The following is a 14,772-nucleotide window of genomic DNA, read 5'->3' as shown; positions in this document are numbered from 1 at the left end:
TGCTGAATCTATACATCTTTTTCCTTTCACATGTTCAGCTGTTAGCCCACACTCGTGTCATCGGAAGACTAGTAATTAGTTAAGTAGGACAGACTGCCTCGTTAGCCGAGTGGTTGCAAGTGCGGCTGCCGGGCAAGGGATCTCGGGTTCGAGTCCCGGGTCGGGTAAAGTATTACTGGGATTTTTACGGATTTTCTAAAAAAAATCTCAGTGATAGCACGAAGTCTGGAAATGTGCCTGGTATATGGCAATAGGCTCACCCCCTATTACATGGGACTTACAACATAAATTGTGAAATGTGGGTGTACATTGGCATTATGTGCCATAACGTGCACCTCTGCCTACCCCTTCGGGGATTAAAGGCGTGAAGAAGATTATACGTTATAGTGACTAGGTAGGTATTTTGGAACTTAATGTACGCATGCTAATGATATTTTGTGTACCTAAAGTGATCCAAATCCCCTACATTATTTAAAACAAGCTTTCAATGAACTTGACGTTTCATTTACTTAGCATTTTCATATAAATAATAATAATAATAATAAGTACAGCAGAACTTACTCATTATTTCTCGGAATCCACTTATGGCAGCGGGAACCACTAACCTCAAATTACATAAAAAAAAATGCTGCGTGTAAAGGCTTCCGTCACAGACGTTACGTTATGTTGTGAAATTATGTTGCAATAGTGGACCAGATAGGTACGTACTAGAAATAATTATTACAAACATGATTTTGCCCGCGGCTTCGCTTCAGAAGTAATAATATGCAACGTTACTCCTTTTATCCCCGAAGGGGTAGGCAGAGGTGCTGTTTACGGTACGTAACACCGCTATACAATGTACACCCACTTTTCACAATTTGTGTTATAAGTCCCTTGTAATAGGGAGTGAGCCTATTGCCATATACTGGGCACAATTCCAGACTCCGTGCTACTACTGAGAAATTTTCGGAAAACCGAAAGAGTCTAGTAAAACTTTGCCCGACCCGGGAATTGTGCCCAGTCACCTCCTATTACATGGGACTTATAGCACAAATGGTGAAAACCTCTGCTTACCCCTTCGGGGATAAAAGGGGTAACGTTGACGTTGAAATTTATCAATATCCTTTCCAGTGGTTTAGGCTGTGTGTTGATAGATCACTATGTCAGTCAGTCACCTTTGAGTTACATAATTATTTATTTTATTAAAAGGTACAGGTTATGAACTTATAAACTAGTATACAGTCTTATAATATATTTAGATTATTGATTAGTATGTTAGTACATATCGCACCCTTAAAAATAAAAAGATGTAACTCAAAAACTACAACTTATGGGAATCGGCGATTAAAGTTTTCAACTTATTCCGACTTGTCTTTGAATCAAAGTACTAGTAACCACTTACTAGTGTTTCGATAATTTAACTACTGATTTTAATTGACAAAACTATGGTCTTTTAATATAAATGATTACTTTTATCTTAATTATCTATTATACCTTAAAAAAATTGAAGCAAAAAAAAGGTTTTGAGTTAAATCAGTTTATGCAAAAAAAATCTAGTTAGTAGACGAAAAAGACATGCAACAGTTCTAAATAATTCTCTTTTGTATAAATTAGCAAGAGATATTAAAATATATTCCAAAATACTTCGTTTTATTATTAATCAAAATATGATAATATTGGCTTATGTATTATTGCATCATTTTGTAAAAAATGTATAAATGAAAATCTTTTTTATGTAAATATGTATGTATTCAGTATTTTAATACAAAAAATTATTATATTTTTATTAAGAAATACAAAAAATTATTAATAATAAATTTTATTATTAATTACCACACAAATTTTAATGTTGATGATTCCCTTTTGGAACCTAGATTATAGGCAATCTAGTACAAATATTTTCAATTTTTAAATTGAAATAGTTAAAAATATCTAATTAAAAAAAAACAAATAATCACTACCTAAGTTTTACACAATATTTCAACAAAATAATATCTCACAGTTAAATACTTTATAATCATTAAATAATTATCAAATTATGAGCAAGTCAGTCTTGCATTATGCATTATCACAAGCTGAGATTCAAATGTAACACATTAATTAAGTAATTATGTCAAAGTAAACTTAGCTTAAAAAACAATCAGTCTAATAATTTACTTCCAAAAGTTTTAAACTTAAAACTTAGTTTTTAACTAAGTACTAACATAATAATAATGTAATAAAAAAAGTAAACTTTACATAAAAAAATGACAGTTATCATATAATAATTCTTTCTTTCAGTTTAACCTTTCGACTACAAATATTATTTGTTTCTAGTTTTATACAAAAAACAAAAATAATTTGTTAAATGCTTAGTTATTAAATGTTAATTACTTAGTTAAAAGTATCACCCACAATCTAACCTTATTAAAAAAAAATAAACATACTTTGGCAGAAAGGAACTTAATTTGTGGCAATACACATAATTGTGTGTAATATTATTACACTTTCTAAAAAAACAGTATTTATCATTCTTAAATAAAATAAGTAGAATCAATACTAAACAATGGAATTATAAAAACTTGCATAAAAGGAGGGAATCAATTTCTTTGTTAGTAGTTCTATTAGATCTTTTTTCTTATTTTCACTTAACTGTTGTCTTTGGCTATATGCTTTATCCAGAGTAATTGCAGTTATTGGGTCCATTTTTTTTCTTTTGTTTCTTATATCAACTTGTTTAAAATTAGTATCACTGTAGGAAGTCTTATAATAAAAATGAAATGGTTCTGATTTCACCATCTGCAAAACCTTTACATCATTCCAATTTACGGTTTTCCCATCTATGTCTACAGTAAAGTTGTAACCCCACTGCTCTTGAAGAGACTTTAAGTTGATAAAAGATTCAAAGGTCATTTCATGAACATTTATTGCAGGTTTACTTTTTTTTTGCATTTTTAATAAGGGTAACATACTGGTCTGGACTATAAATTGGACCTGCTTTTAAGTTTTTCTTTACCTCTCTTTCTATTAGGCTGTGCACACTGTCTGCTTCATTCTGTGTATGTCCCCTTATCATAAATTTATGTGTTATACTGGAAATATTTAAATTAGTTACGGCATACAAATATAATGTGGCGATATATTTATTTTTATTCTGCCCACAGCAGTTGTCTGAGTAAAATATAATTTGTTTCGGTTCTTCATCTTCTGCACACAGATTTTGTAAATATTCCCAAATGCAAGAGCCAATTTCGTTAGCACCTCGTTTAGCGTCTACTTCAGTCCAAAAGAAACAGTGAACATTGTCATATGCTTTCTTATCTCCATTTAGTAGCTCTGTCAAAGTCAAATTATAGCTATTTAGTTTAGACTTATAATAGAAAGCCGAAGTATTACCCCTCGGACACTGTAAAACAGCTTCTAAGTCATAAATAACTACTCTAGAGTCTTTGGTTATATTTTGACGATCGGCAACTTTTTCAGCACGACTCAAGGTTTTCTCCTGCATATGTTTACAATATTTATCTTCCAAAACTTGTTTCTGTTCAACATTTGAGTTGTGGTATGATGTGCATAGATCACATTGATCTTTCTTTGGTTGGTAAAATCCTAAATTGAATTCAGTGTTAAAAATTTTGTAATATGCCATATAATTACCTACTTCCCTGTTACTATTACTTTGCTGTGCAGCAAAATCATTGTATAAATCCTTAATAGTCTTATCACCGCCAATGTACTGCTTTGACGTCGAAGCTCGAACATAATGTGATTCTAGCTTTGGAATCGTATTTATATGTTTTCGAATGTCATCTAGTAACTGCGGATTAAGTTTGTTGTGATTATTATGTCTCCCTCTTAGGTCATCAAGCATAAAACCGTCGTTCATTCTAGATTGCACCGTGAAAATCATTCTTTCGGATATAGACAGTGTATTTTTAAAAAAAGTCTTACATACTCTTCTTTTATTATTATAATTTAAAATAAAATAAAAAGCTTTGTTTGGACGTCTGGGATTTTGAGAATTAGTGTATTTATATTTAAGGGTAATATCTTCCATACACGTTCGTAAATAGGCCCTCTGTGCAACTAAGTTCCCTAGGTCCCAAAAGGAGCTAAATAAATGGTATCTCCCCTCATCATCGATCTTATCTTTACACTTTAATTTACAGTTTTCGTTACATGCGTCTTTTATAAATCGAGCTGGAATAGTTTTACGTCTTTTTGACATCGAGACATACGATTTGCCTCTATTGCGGAGATGCTTCGATCGCACTTGCTGCCACTTCTCAATTTTTCGTGATCTCTTGCGTCCTCGACGACTATTATTTGTTTCGCTATTGAAGTCAGAAGAATCTAAAGTTGATCCTTCAAAGAGAAAGTTCTGTCTCCTAATGTGCTTTCTAGGTATTGAATTAAAATCTATGGTAGGATCATCGTCGCTGAGATCAATGTCACTTTCATCTGAGTAAATAGGGGAAATATTATAATGAGGCACGCTGTTCTTATTTCGACTCGCTCTTTGCTGAATAATTTGTTGATCCTCATTAACTTCTGGAGTATCACTGGAGCTTGAAGAACTTGATGAAGATGAGGATGAACTAGAAGAAGTGGAACTAGATGATGAAGATGAACTGGAGGATCGAGAACGTTGAGTATTATTGCCTGAGATCGGCAAAATTTGAGAGTCGTAATCAGCAGGCTCGGCATTGTTGTTTACGTGTATACTATCAATATTTTCACTCACGGTTGAATCACTGCTATAATCTGGTACTAGGCTAACGATTTTTGTGACAGTAGGTGAATCCTGTTTCAAATCAGATTTTGGCTCTTCAGCTGTTATTGGCATCGGCCCAAACTCTGGAGATAGATTTTCCTGATTTTCGATATCTATATGATATTCACTTCTGGTCTGAAATAAAAATGACGAAACTAATATCAATATTAGTTCAATTCATCATCAACAGGCAATAATTGGCGGTGAAAAGACTATTAAGGATTTATACAATGATTTTGCTGCACAGCAAAGTAATAGTAACAGAGAAGTAGGTAATTATATGGCATATTACAAAATTTTTAACACTGAATTCAATTTAGGATTTTACCAACCAAAGAAAGATCAATGTGATCTATGCACATCATACCACAACTCAAATGTTGAACAGAAACAAGTTTTGGAAGATAAATATTGTAAACATATGCAGGAGAAAACCTTGAGTCGTGCTGAAAAAGTTGCCGATCGTCAAAATATAACCAAAGACTCTAGAGTAGTTATTTATGACTTAGAAGCTATTAGTTCAATTCATCATCAACAGGCAATTATTAAATATAAATTAAGGTAACTAAAATTTTTACAATTTTCCTAGCGGCACCCTGAAGTAGGTCCACTCCGCGCTGTATCTGTTTCCATAGGAATTTGGAGATAAAAATAAACAGACTTTAATCTACCCCTGTATTAATTTCAATCTAAATCCGTTTAGTAGTTTTGCGGTGATTAAGTAACCAATTTAATATTAGCATGTAGGTATCTATTTTATTATTATTAGTTAGATTATAGATTGCAAGTAACAATAAAGGCCAAAACTAGTATCTTAAATGACAGCTAAAAACTTTAATTTCTCGTATTTCGAACCCGTAAGGATTGGCTATGATAATTATAATTATTTACCTCATCGTGACTAATTATGTGGTCGAGTTCTTGGTTATTTCCAGTTTGAACCAAACCTAGGATTCTACGGGACCTCCAAGATGACGCCATTGTTCTATAATAACCTAAAAAGTTAAAGACGAACATGATTGTAAATTATAATTTGAACATTTTATTTTCGAATAAACAGCATTAACGTTAAACATTTGCATACAATTTGCTATTCGCGTAAATAATAAAAAGTAAATCAGAATCGTACTTTAGCTACTGTTTATGTTTTACAATAAAGCGATGGTTACTCAATTACTCCAATGAAAAAGACGTATTTTTAAAAATTAAACTGAAGTATTACGTTATAATTTTTCAAACATACTACATTTTTAAAACAAAAGATAATTAATTCAAATCATCATCAAATTATTTTTCTAAAAAACGAAGTATCTCAAAGATCATGCATTTTATTATAAAACTAATTGTAAACTTTCATAGTTACCTTTTAGTCAAAAACAGATTTATTTCGTGTTACACCACCATTACATACACCACAGAACAACACTCCCACTTTCAGTCACTGCCGGTTCATCACTAAATCACGCCATTTATTGGAATCGTCCTGTCCAATCCTGTTTATTGAAAAGAGAAGACCGATCGCGTATCTCGCTCGATTTTGACGTAATCGAGACGGCTGTTGAATTCTACCTAATCTTGCGTGCGTTTAATGCGTTTTATTGTAAAAGGTCAGAATTCGTAAATTTTGTGTTACATCTTTTTTTTTTAAACGAGCGATATATTTAACTAAATTATCTCCTTATAAAATAACCCTCCTTCTGGCGCAGTCGGGTAAAAACACAGCTGTTCCTAATAATTATTACTTAACCTTTTGACCGCCAGAGCATAAACGCTTCGCCGTGCCCTCCACGCCGAGACACAAATTCAACGAAATAACCTTGAAAATATTAGGGATTCCAAAATGTTATCGATAAACCAAAGTGAGTAATAATTTTCGTCTGAATTTTTTTTTAATAAACTGCTTATAACATAAAAAGAATATTTATTTAACCTAATCTCCCACTGTAATAAACTTAAGACCACATTAATAGCAACTATCAATGAAATATCAACCTTTTGAGACACAAAAATACATATAAAATTGCAGCAAGTTACAGCACTATTATCTATCAGTTACGCGCCATTGGCATGTATACATGCCAATGGCGCGGGCAACTATCCATTTTTTTTTAATCTCTCGTTTATGATTAGGGATGTAGTTAGCTGAATAATGTAACTTATCGAGTTCATTTATGTATTAGGTAATCCAATTTGAAAACTGCTAAATAGGTATCTATAATATCTATATAGGTATATAAAAAATCTGTAGATTTTAGTGATATTATTTATACACTTTCATATTCTTAAAATAGTTGCCTTGTATTTGTAAAATGTCACATGAAACTTAAAAATATAAAAAATCAACAATCGTATTTATTTATTATGCTCATTAACAGCCTTGTAATTGAAAAAGGTTACGTGAAACTTAAAAATATATAAAAATCAACAATTGTACCTATAAAACATTATGCTCACTAACAGTCTTGGAATTGTAAAATTTAAAACTAAATTGTATATTATCTATAATTATTATCAATAACAAAAATTTCTGATGTTGATAGTAACCTACAAAAATATTTTATAATTATCTAGAATGCGCAATAGTTCTTCTGTACTATAAACCTCTTCACTCGCCATTTTTGCAATTAAAATGTAGGTACTAGATAAAATATTTTTTGCAACTTCCCCGCATTTAAAAACACGGCACGCGCTTACGACGTCACGAGTTTACCTTTTTTCTCAGAGACTAAGGTTATATATATACTTTTTAATAGTTATTACAAAAAATAAGCGAGTCATTTAGCTGAAGTTTTAATATTACTTGAATTACACTACATCACTAGTAGGCATGTATACATGCCATTGGCGCGAGAGAACATGCTTTTTTAGCCGATATTTAAGTTGTTTTTATCAATCAAATATTAGAATAACTATATTGCAATTTCGTTCACTGTGTACAATTCGACTGCAGCAATTAACAAAGTCGGAATTGAAAAAGTACGTTTTTTCAGTACGGCCAGATTAAGTTTCTAAGATGAATTAAATCAACCTAAAACCGGGGATTATTACAATATTTGGTATGATGAAATAGTTTTAAGTACTCTATAAGATAATTAAGAAAAAAACTCCAATTATGTTCAGGAAACCTGAAAAAAGGCACATGTTACATTATTAACCGCTTGAACATCTTACTAAAATGTCGGAAATGGGACATCCTACATTATTAATTGGAGTTGTATTGATCGATTTTGTCGGATGTGGTATATCCTACAATATTTATTGGAATTTTAATTATCGACTATGTTGGAAGTGGGAAAACATACATTGTTAACCGCACATTCTATTCACTATCATGTAGATACTACATATATGACCAACTATTATCAATTAAAAATCTGCTATAATTTAGGTTTTAAAGCTTACAAAATTTTCAAAATATTTCTTATCTTGTTCGGCACAACTACGTCTGCTACCTACCACAGCAATGCTTTGTCCCGGTCACTTATACCATGTTGTTTTGTATCTGGCAGATATTGCTAACAAAGCTTGAGAGTACATATTTGTTAACATTCTCTCCCAGGACATTATTTCATAAACACCTAGGATTATGGTCAAGCAATGAAAACAAATTTTTGTTTTTAATCAAATGGATACTTTAATAATTGACAAGTAAGTACCACTAAATCTGTATCAGGTACTTAAATAACAATAAAGAATAGGAACTATCAAAACGCATATTAAGACGTGGTAAAAGTTTCATAAACTAAGGCACTTTCTTGGGCATTCTTAGTTATAAAAAAACCAAAACACAACAATAACGTAATTAACTTTTCTTCTAACAATAATCAACACTTAACTTAAACAAAGAACTTCTAAAATTTCTAAAAACAAAAATGATCAAATAAATACTGCAATTCTAATAGGTATTCTGACATAGGTAGGTAATAATGACTAAAATATTGTTTTTTTGCATCTAATAACAATATTAAACTTAAACAGTCTTTTCTCTTAGGAATGAACATAACACAAATTATTCTTCTTAATTCTAACTACCAATCTACTTTCTCAGGAATCACAGTCGAATCATTATAATTATTATGGCACAATCAACTAAACCTATATCTACCTACTAAATTACTCCGAGTCATCATCATCATCTTGAGAATTAACCAAATTTGCAGCATCTGTGTTAGGTAAGTTGAAATAAAATCTATGAAAACGATCGGGTATAATTCCCGTTCTGCAGAGATCTGTCAAATCCTTGTATTTGTCTTTGCTGATAGGTAAATGTCCGTCATAAGCCCGTTTCAAATCAAATTCGTTTGCCAAACGTTGTTGGTTCCGCTTTCCCGGCCTTATTACGATAATTGTCTTTGGCTCATCATCAAAATCGTACTTGTACTCTATACGATCAAACTGTTCAGCATTAACTTTTATTTCTCTTATGGTAGTCCACATAACCTTTTGATTCGCCGTATTTTTAGTCCAGTTTTTATTAGCAAGCAGGGTTTTAAAATCGAAGATTTCCTCTTGTTTTATCTCCTTTACTATGTAAGGGGTGCCTTCGGATTTAGCCCATCGAGCTAAGCAATACCATTCTTCGGGCACCCAAATTGACTTATGGCGGCAAGCTCGCTCGATTGTAGAATGGACACTGTCTCCTTCGTTTTGTGTGTGGCCCTTTTCAAGGAAACGATGAGTGACAGTTACTCCGAATTTTTTAGCCACAAACAAATAGAGCGAAAAAACAATTCTATTGCGGTTCTGTCCAGCGCAGTTGTCAGACCAAAATCGGAATTCTTTAACACCTCTTTCAACGTGATGTTTGATAAAATCTAAAAGACAACTAGACACCTCTACAGATCCTCGCTTAGCAATACCATCATGCCACATGTAGCAAGTACCTACGTTGCTAATCAGATCATAAACGGTGAAATTTAAGGTAGCCAGTCTCCTTTTATAGTATAGTACACTCACTTCACCATAAGGAGGCACTAAAACTTTTTGAAAATCAAATGTAGCTGCAACGATGGTTCTATTGGTTTTCGCTTCTCCTTTGTCTGCTTTCTTCAATTCTCTGGCTTTCTTCTTCCGAACTTGATGTTTAGAAAATACGTGTTTTTCTTCATCAGTAGGTGAAGATTTGTTTTCAAACACATGACATATATCGCACCTATCTTTCTTTGGTCTATGTAATGCTAGATTAAAATTCAAACTAACGATCTCTCGGTATTGTCTTTTGGTTCTTGCTTGTGAAGAATATTTGCTGGAATCAAACCATTCACAATAAAGCTTGTACATACGGGAGATGCTTTCGATGCTTTCTAAGTAAAGCTTACTGGAATTTTTTCGAGCATAGTGGGCCTCGACAATAGGTAAACATCTTACATGATCACAGACACTCTTAACCATGTCGTCATTATAAACACGTTTCACATGTTCATAGCGTCCTCGTTTATCTTCTTCTACCACAGACTGTCCGTCATATTTTTTCCATGCTGTTACTACACGCTCACTTAGTGATATGGTGTTAAGAAACATTGTCTTGCAAACAACAACTGCATTTTTATCAGCATCCGGAAGAAAGTATTGAAATGTGTTTTGTCTATCATGCTTTGTAACCTCAGTTGTTTGACGGCGTTTTGGAATTTTATTGGTGTATTTTATGACAAACTCCCAATGTCGTTTCTTCTCACCTAAACGCCAAAAATATTTAAAGATTCGTAAACGTTGTTCATGAGATAGCTTTTGTTTACATTTTAATCTGCATTTATCCGTACACGGTACTTTCAACTGTTTCTCTTCAACCACCTTACCTTTTTTGTTCAAAAACTGTTCCCCGGTGTTTTTCTTCAATTTTCTTTGTACTGTAATCCAATTATTTTTATGAACTAGGCGTTTCTTTCCCCTATCAGTCTTAAGAGTTTTCCTTCTGGAACTGGCTGTAGAAGATGGTGTAGGTACATCTGTAGAAACTTCTGAATAACCCGATGGTGTTCCTATGTTTCCATAATCAACCTGGGGTATTATGCAATCGACACAACAAGTACAAAACGGATTTTCACAATTTTGATCGTGTGGTGGAATAGGTGATGGCATAGGTGTTGTGTTTAAAATCTCGTCTGGGCTATTGTCGTGAATGTCGAGTACCCCATCCTTGTTATAATTAGGATCTGTGATGTTTGATACCTTTAGTGGAGACGTACTGGAAACGATAGGTGTAGGAATGTTTGGAAGATCTAAGTTTTTATTTGACCTCAACATTTCTGGAGCGACTGATGCTGATATTTCTTGATCCATGGCAAGAAGAATGTGTTCTGTCAGGTTCACGGAGCTATCGGTAAACACATCTCCTAGTAGGTCTTGCAGCTGTATAAGATCCTCTTGAAATTCTTCTGGAAGTGGGGATTCTTCTCCTACAATTAATAAAAAATAATGATTAGACTGCTAAGATCGTAGAATGCACATCGTCTTACCTCTCCTACTAATATTAACAATGATCGAGAGAACAGAAGTTCATGAAAATTTGGCATGTTTGAATGTTTGTGTATTTTATTACGCTCAAACAGCTAGAACAGAATCCTGAATAGATTATATAATAGGATAGGTAATTGTTAACCGACTACGACAAAAGAAAGAGTAAAACAGCTAGTAAATCACAACATAAAACAAGGAAAACCCAAAGAAAAAGTTGTAAAACAGGTACCTAGACGTAATAGTATGACAAAGACATATCCGACTCAATTATTACGATATATTATCCGAATAACAAAGTCGGTTTTACCACATCCAACTTAGGAATTATATGATTTACAATAAACAATGTCGGTCGTACCACATACGACAAACGCTATTGCTAACCCAACAAGTAATATTGTAGGATATGGTACATCCGACCCAAAAACTAAAATGAAAATCAGTTAAGATTGTAGGATCTGGCACATACGACAGTATTAACCGCACATTTTTATTTTTTTACTTTTGTTAGAATAGTGTGATTAAAAATAATAAAAGTACAAATTTAACTTATTCCCTATTAAAAATAATATATAAATATTTAAAAAATATGGACAAAAATATGTAATACTTACTTTTTCTCTTCTGACCGGACTGTGTTTGAACCTCGGTGTCGTTTAAATTTGTTTTTAATGGATTATCTTGCTCCGGAACATGTTGCCGTACCAAATCTAACATTCGCCGAGACCGAGACATCATTAAAATAAACAATATTGCATTGTAACGGTCGAGTTGATCGGAGAGACAACGAGCGTGCGCTCTCCCCGCTAACTAAGTGGGAACTGCCAGATCCGCGCGGCGCACGAGTCTCCTCAACCCCCGCGCGCCCCGTGAAGAGCGTCGCAACATAACTACCTACATTGTTAATCGAGCGACACAAAAACATCCGACTATTTTCCAATTGAAAAACACAGAAAACGTCCTTTTTGAAATTTTATACTTTGTGAGGTGAAAGATTATAGGTATTCAAGGCTTCTAATGCAATAAAACAAAATTGGCCAAAATGTAGTACCGACCATGTTAATTGCTGCAGTCGAATTATGTAATAACTGGGTATTCAGTTCTTAAGATACATCAATAAAACACGTGAAAGTAATGATTTATTGTGTTTATTTTGTTTTTCTCTGTGATCTGTTTCTTGGCATCTATAGATGTCGGTGGCGCACAGGGCACGCTTGCGCATGACATCTATACATGCCATTGGCGTTCAAAAGGTTAAAGTTTTAATTAAAAACTAAAATTACTAACGGAAGTAAAACGTAATAAATATACCATAGACAATTAAACTAGTGATGTTACACGTTATTAATACTTGAACTGAAGTATCTGTTATAAATATTATAATAAAACTGAATCGATCGATTGTCGGCTTTTAATGAATAATAGGTCGACTGTGATGGAGGGCCTTCAACGTGAAGTATATAATGATCTGTTAGTCTGTTAGTTACTTTAATATACATACACAAGGACTTTAGATATTGATTAGAAAATAGATGATTATGTAGGTACATAATATCGCACTTGCTTTTAAGTTTTATAATGAACTAGCGACCCGTCCCAGCTTCTCATGGGTGCAATGGTGATATATTATGCATGTATTATACATATAAACCTTCCTCTTGAATCACTCTATCTATTAAAAAAACTGCATTAAAATCCGTTGTGTTGTTTTAAAGATTTAAGCATGCAGAGGGACATAGGGACACGGCGACTTTTTACTATGTAGTGATTTTGTATTGTAAAGATTAGGCTGAATAATATCTCCGAGCTACCTAGCGGGTTTACCAGGGCTCTGGCTCGAAAAGCTAAAGGAACGGTGGTGGTCTTTAGTCAGTGAGTGAGGTTACTGGAGGCCAAATTACCCCCCTTCCCAATCCCCAAGAACCCTTAAATTTCTAACCACCAAAAGGTCGCAACACTTTTATACCGCCTCTGGTGTTTCGGGTGTCCATTAGCGGCAGCGATTGCTTACCATCACGTGATACGTCTGCTCGTTTACCGGTTTATACGATAAAAAACTATCTCACACACGAATCATATTATACTTTCAATGAAACATCTAAAACTTTTCGCTGATAATAAAAATGTGCCACAATTTTTTATCACTTAATTTTTATTACTGCTATTTATACATTTGACCCTGTAAAACCTCCATCACGTTCGTAATTAAATAAATTAATTTACTTGTAATCTCCTGATAGTGATTGCGTCGGGTGTCATAAATACGATTGTAAACATAAATAAAATAGGGATGATGACTAGGTAAAAATAAATTATTACAACTTTTCAATACAATAAAATATTAAGAAATAATCACACTCTCATTCATAGATTTGATGAACTACTTAATTTTCGATTTTTTCTAGCTAAATTTCTAGAAATAAGTCTGTTATTTGACGTAAAAATCTGATGATGATCATAGAAAATATCGTTTTTGACGTTTCGAAAAAAGTATTGAATTTGACTAGTAGGAAACTAGCCTACTATGCGTTAGATTTTCGAGTGAAGTTACCGAAGACCTAGTTACTTAAATTCCTAATCCCCGATTCACCAGCAACCCTTAAATTCTTAACCCCCAAAAGGCCAGCAACGTGCATGTAACGCCTCTGGTGTTTCGGGTGTGTATGGGCGGCAGCAATTGCTTACCGTCAGGTGATCCACAAAAATATAGACAACGCTATTATAACTCCTCTAGTGCTCCCTGCCTCGTTGGTCAAGTGGTTGCAAGTGCGACTGCCGGTCAAGGGGTCTCGGGTTCGATTCCCGGGTCGAGCAAAGTATTACTGGCCTTTTTTCGGTTTTTTCAAAAATTTAACATCAGGTGATCTGGCTGCTTTTTTACCGGCTTATAACATAAAAAACTGCCTTGAAAAAGACGTACCTAATGTCCCTACATAACACTTTAATCTTTTCCTAACAAATAAAACCGCGGCACCTAATATCTAACAGTTGAATTAAACAGAGAATCGTATAAAACGATCCAACAAGCCGGTTATTATATAATTCTATTTATCACCTACTTCATATAACGATTTGATAGCGTAGATAACCTAGCCTTGGCTGTTTACTCCATATTCCTCCGCCTCGCTGCACGGACGTCTGTGAAAAATAAAATATGGTGCGCGTTCCAACAGTTACTTTTAACAATGGACAAAAGATTCCCGCTATCGGGATTGGCACTTGGAAGGTTAGTTGTTAATTTTTTATTCGTTTATTTAGTGTAACGTTATGCCTTTTATCCCCGAAAGGGGAGGCAGAAGTGCACATTATGGTATGTAATGTCGCTATACAATGTACACTCAGTTTTCATCATTTGTGTTATAAGTCCCATGTAATAGGGGGTGAGCCAATTGCCATATACTGGGCACAATTCTAGATTCCGCATAGCCGCAAGCCCAGTCATGCTTTATCCAGCAGTCGCACTTGCGACCACTCGACTAATGAGGCAGTCGTTTATTTGTTGTTAAATATTCGATAGATGTAATTTTGGTGTACTTTCCGGAGATTTATTTTTACTTTTCTACGTTTTTTTACACGGTTTT

General features: G+C 33.6%; 3 protein-coding genes and 1 pseudogene across 6 annotated transcripts in view; 2 read left to right on the top strand and 2 right to left on the bottom strand.

Annotated features, from left to right (window-relative positions):
- LOC118278720 (alpha-centractin) overlaps window positions 1-14,772 on the bottom strand; it is an 800,945-nt gene that overhangs the window by 687,810 nt on the left and 98,363 nt on the right. The window lies entirely within an intron of this gene.
- The window catches only part of LOC118278786 (glycerol-3-phosphate acyltransferase 4), a 115,118-nt gene that overhangs the window by 40,382 nt on the left and 59,964 nt on the right, over window positions 1-14,772 (top strand). The gene's annotated exons all lie outside the window — the stretch shown is intronic.
- On the bottom strand, window positions 2,248-6,370 carry LOC126912241 (uncharacterized). 2 transcript variants are annotated; one of them, XM_050703514.1, is made up of 3 exons: window positions 6,099-6,370; window positions 5,627-5,730; window positions 2,248-4,870 (listed from the first exon to the last, which is right to left on the bottom strand). In XM_050703514.1, the coding sequence occupies exons 2-3, from the start codon at window positions 5,714-5,716 to the stop codon at window positions 2,897-2,899; spliced, it is 2,064 nt and encodes a 687-aa protein (XP_050559471.1). In that variant the 5' UTR covers window positions 5,717-5,730; window positions 6,099-6,370; the 3' UTR covers window positions 2,248-2,896. The 2 variants fall into 2 exon arrangements, with proteins under 2 accessions (XP_050559471.1, XP_050559470.1); XM_050703513.1 differs by having other exon boundaries at window positions 5,627-6,370.
- LOC126912249 (aldo-keto reductase family 1 member B1-like) overlaps window positions 14,289-14,772 on the top strand; it is an 84,624-nt pseudogene continuing 84,140 nt past the window's right edge.

Source organism: Spodoptera frugiperda, chromosome 24 (assembly GCF_023101765.2).
Source record: "Spodoptera frugiperda isolate SF20-4 chromosome 24, AGI-APGP_CSIRO_Sfru_2.0, whole genome shotgun sequence".
NCBI lineage: Eukaryota > Metazoa > Arthropoda > Insecta > Lepidoptera > Noctuidae > Spodoptera > Spodoptera frugiperda.
This window is presented reverse-complemented; position numbering and strand designations above follow the sequence as displayed.

Bases quoted from the DNA above. Each gene is read 5' to 3' on its own strand.
- LOC126912241 (XM_050703513.1), bottom strand. From the start codon at position 5,752: ATGTTCGTCTTTAACTTTTTAGGTTATTATAGAACAATGGCGTCATCT. The intron at 4,871-5,626 runs GTAAATAATTAT...TTTTTATTTCAG, and splicing joins ACATAATTAGTCACGATGAG to ACCAGAAGTGAATATCATAT.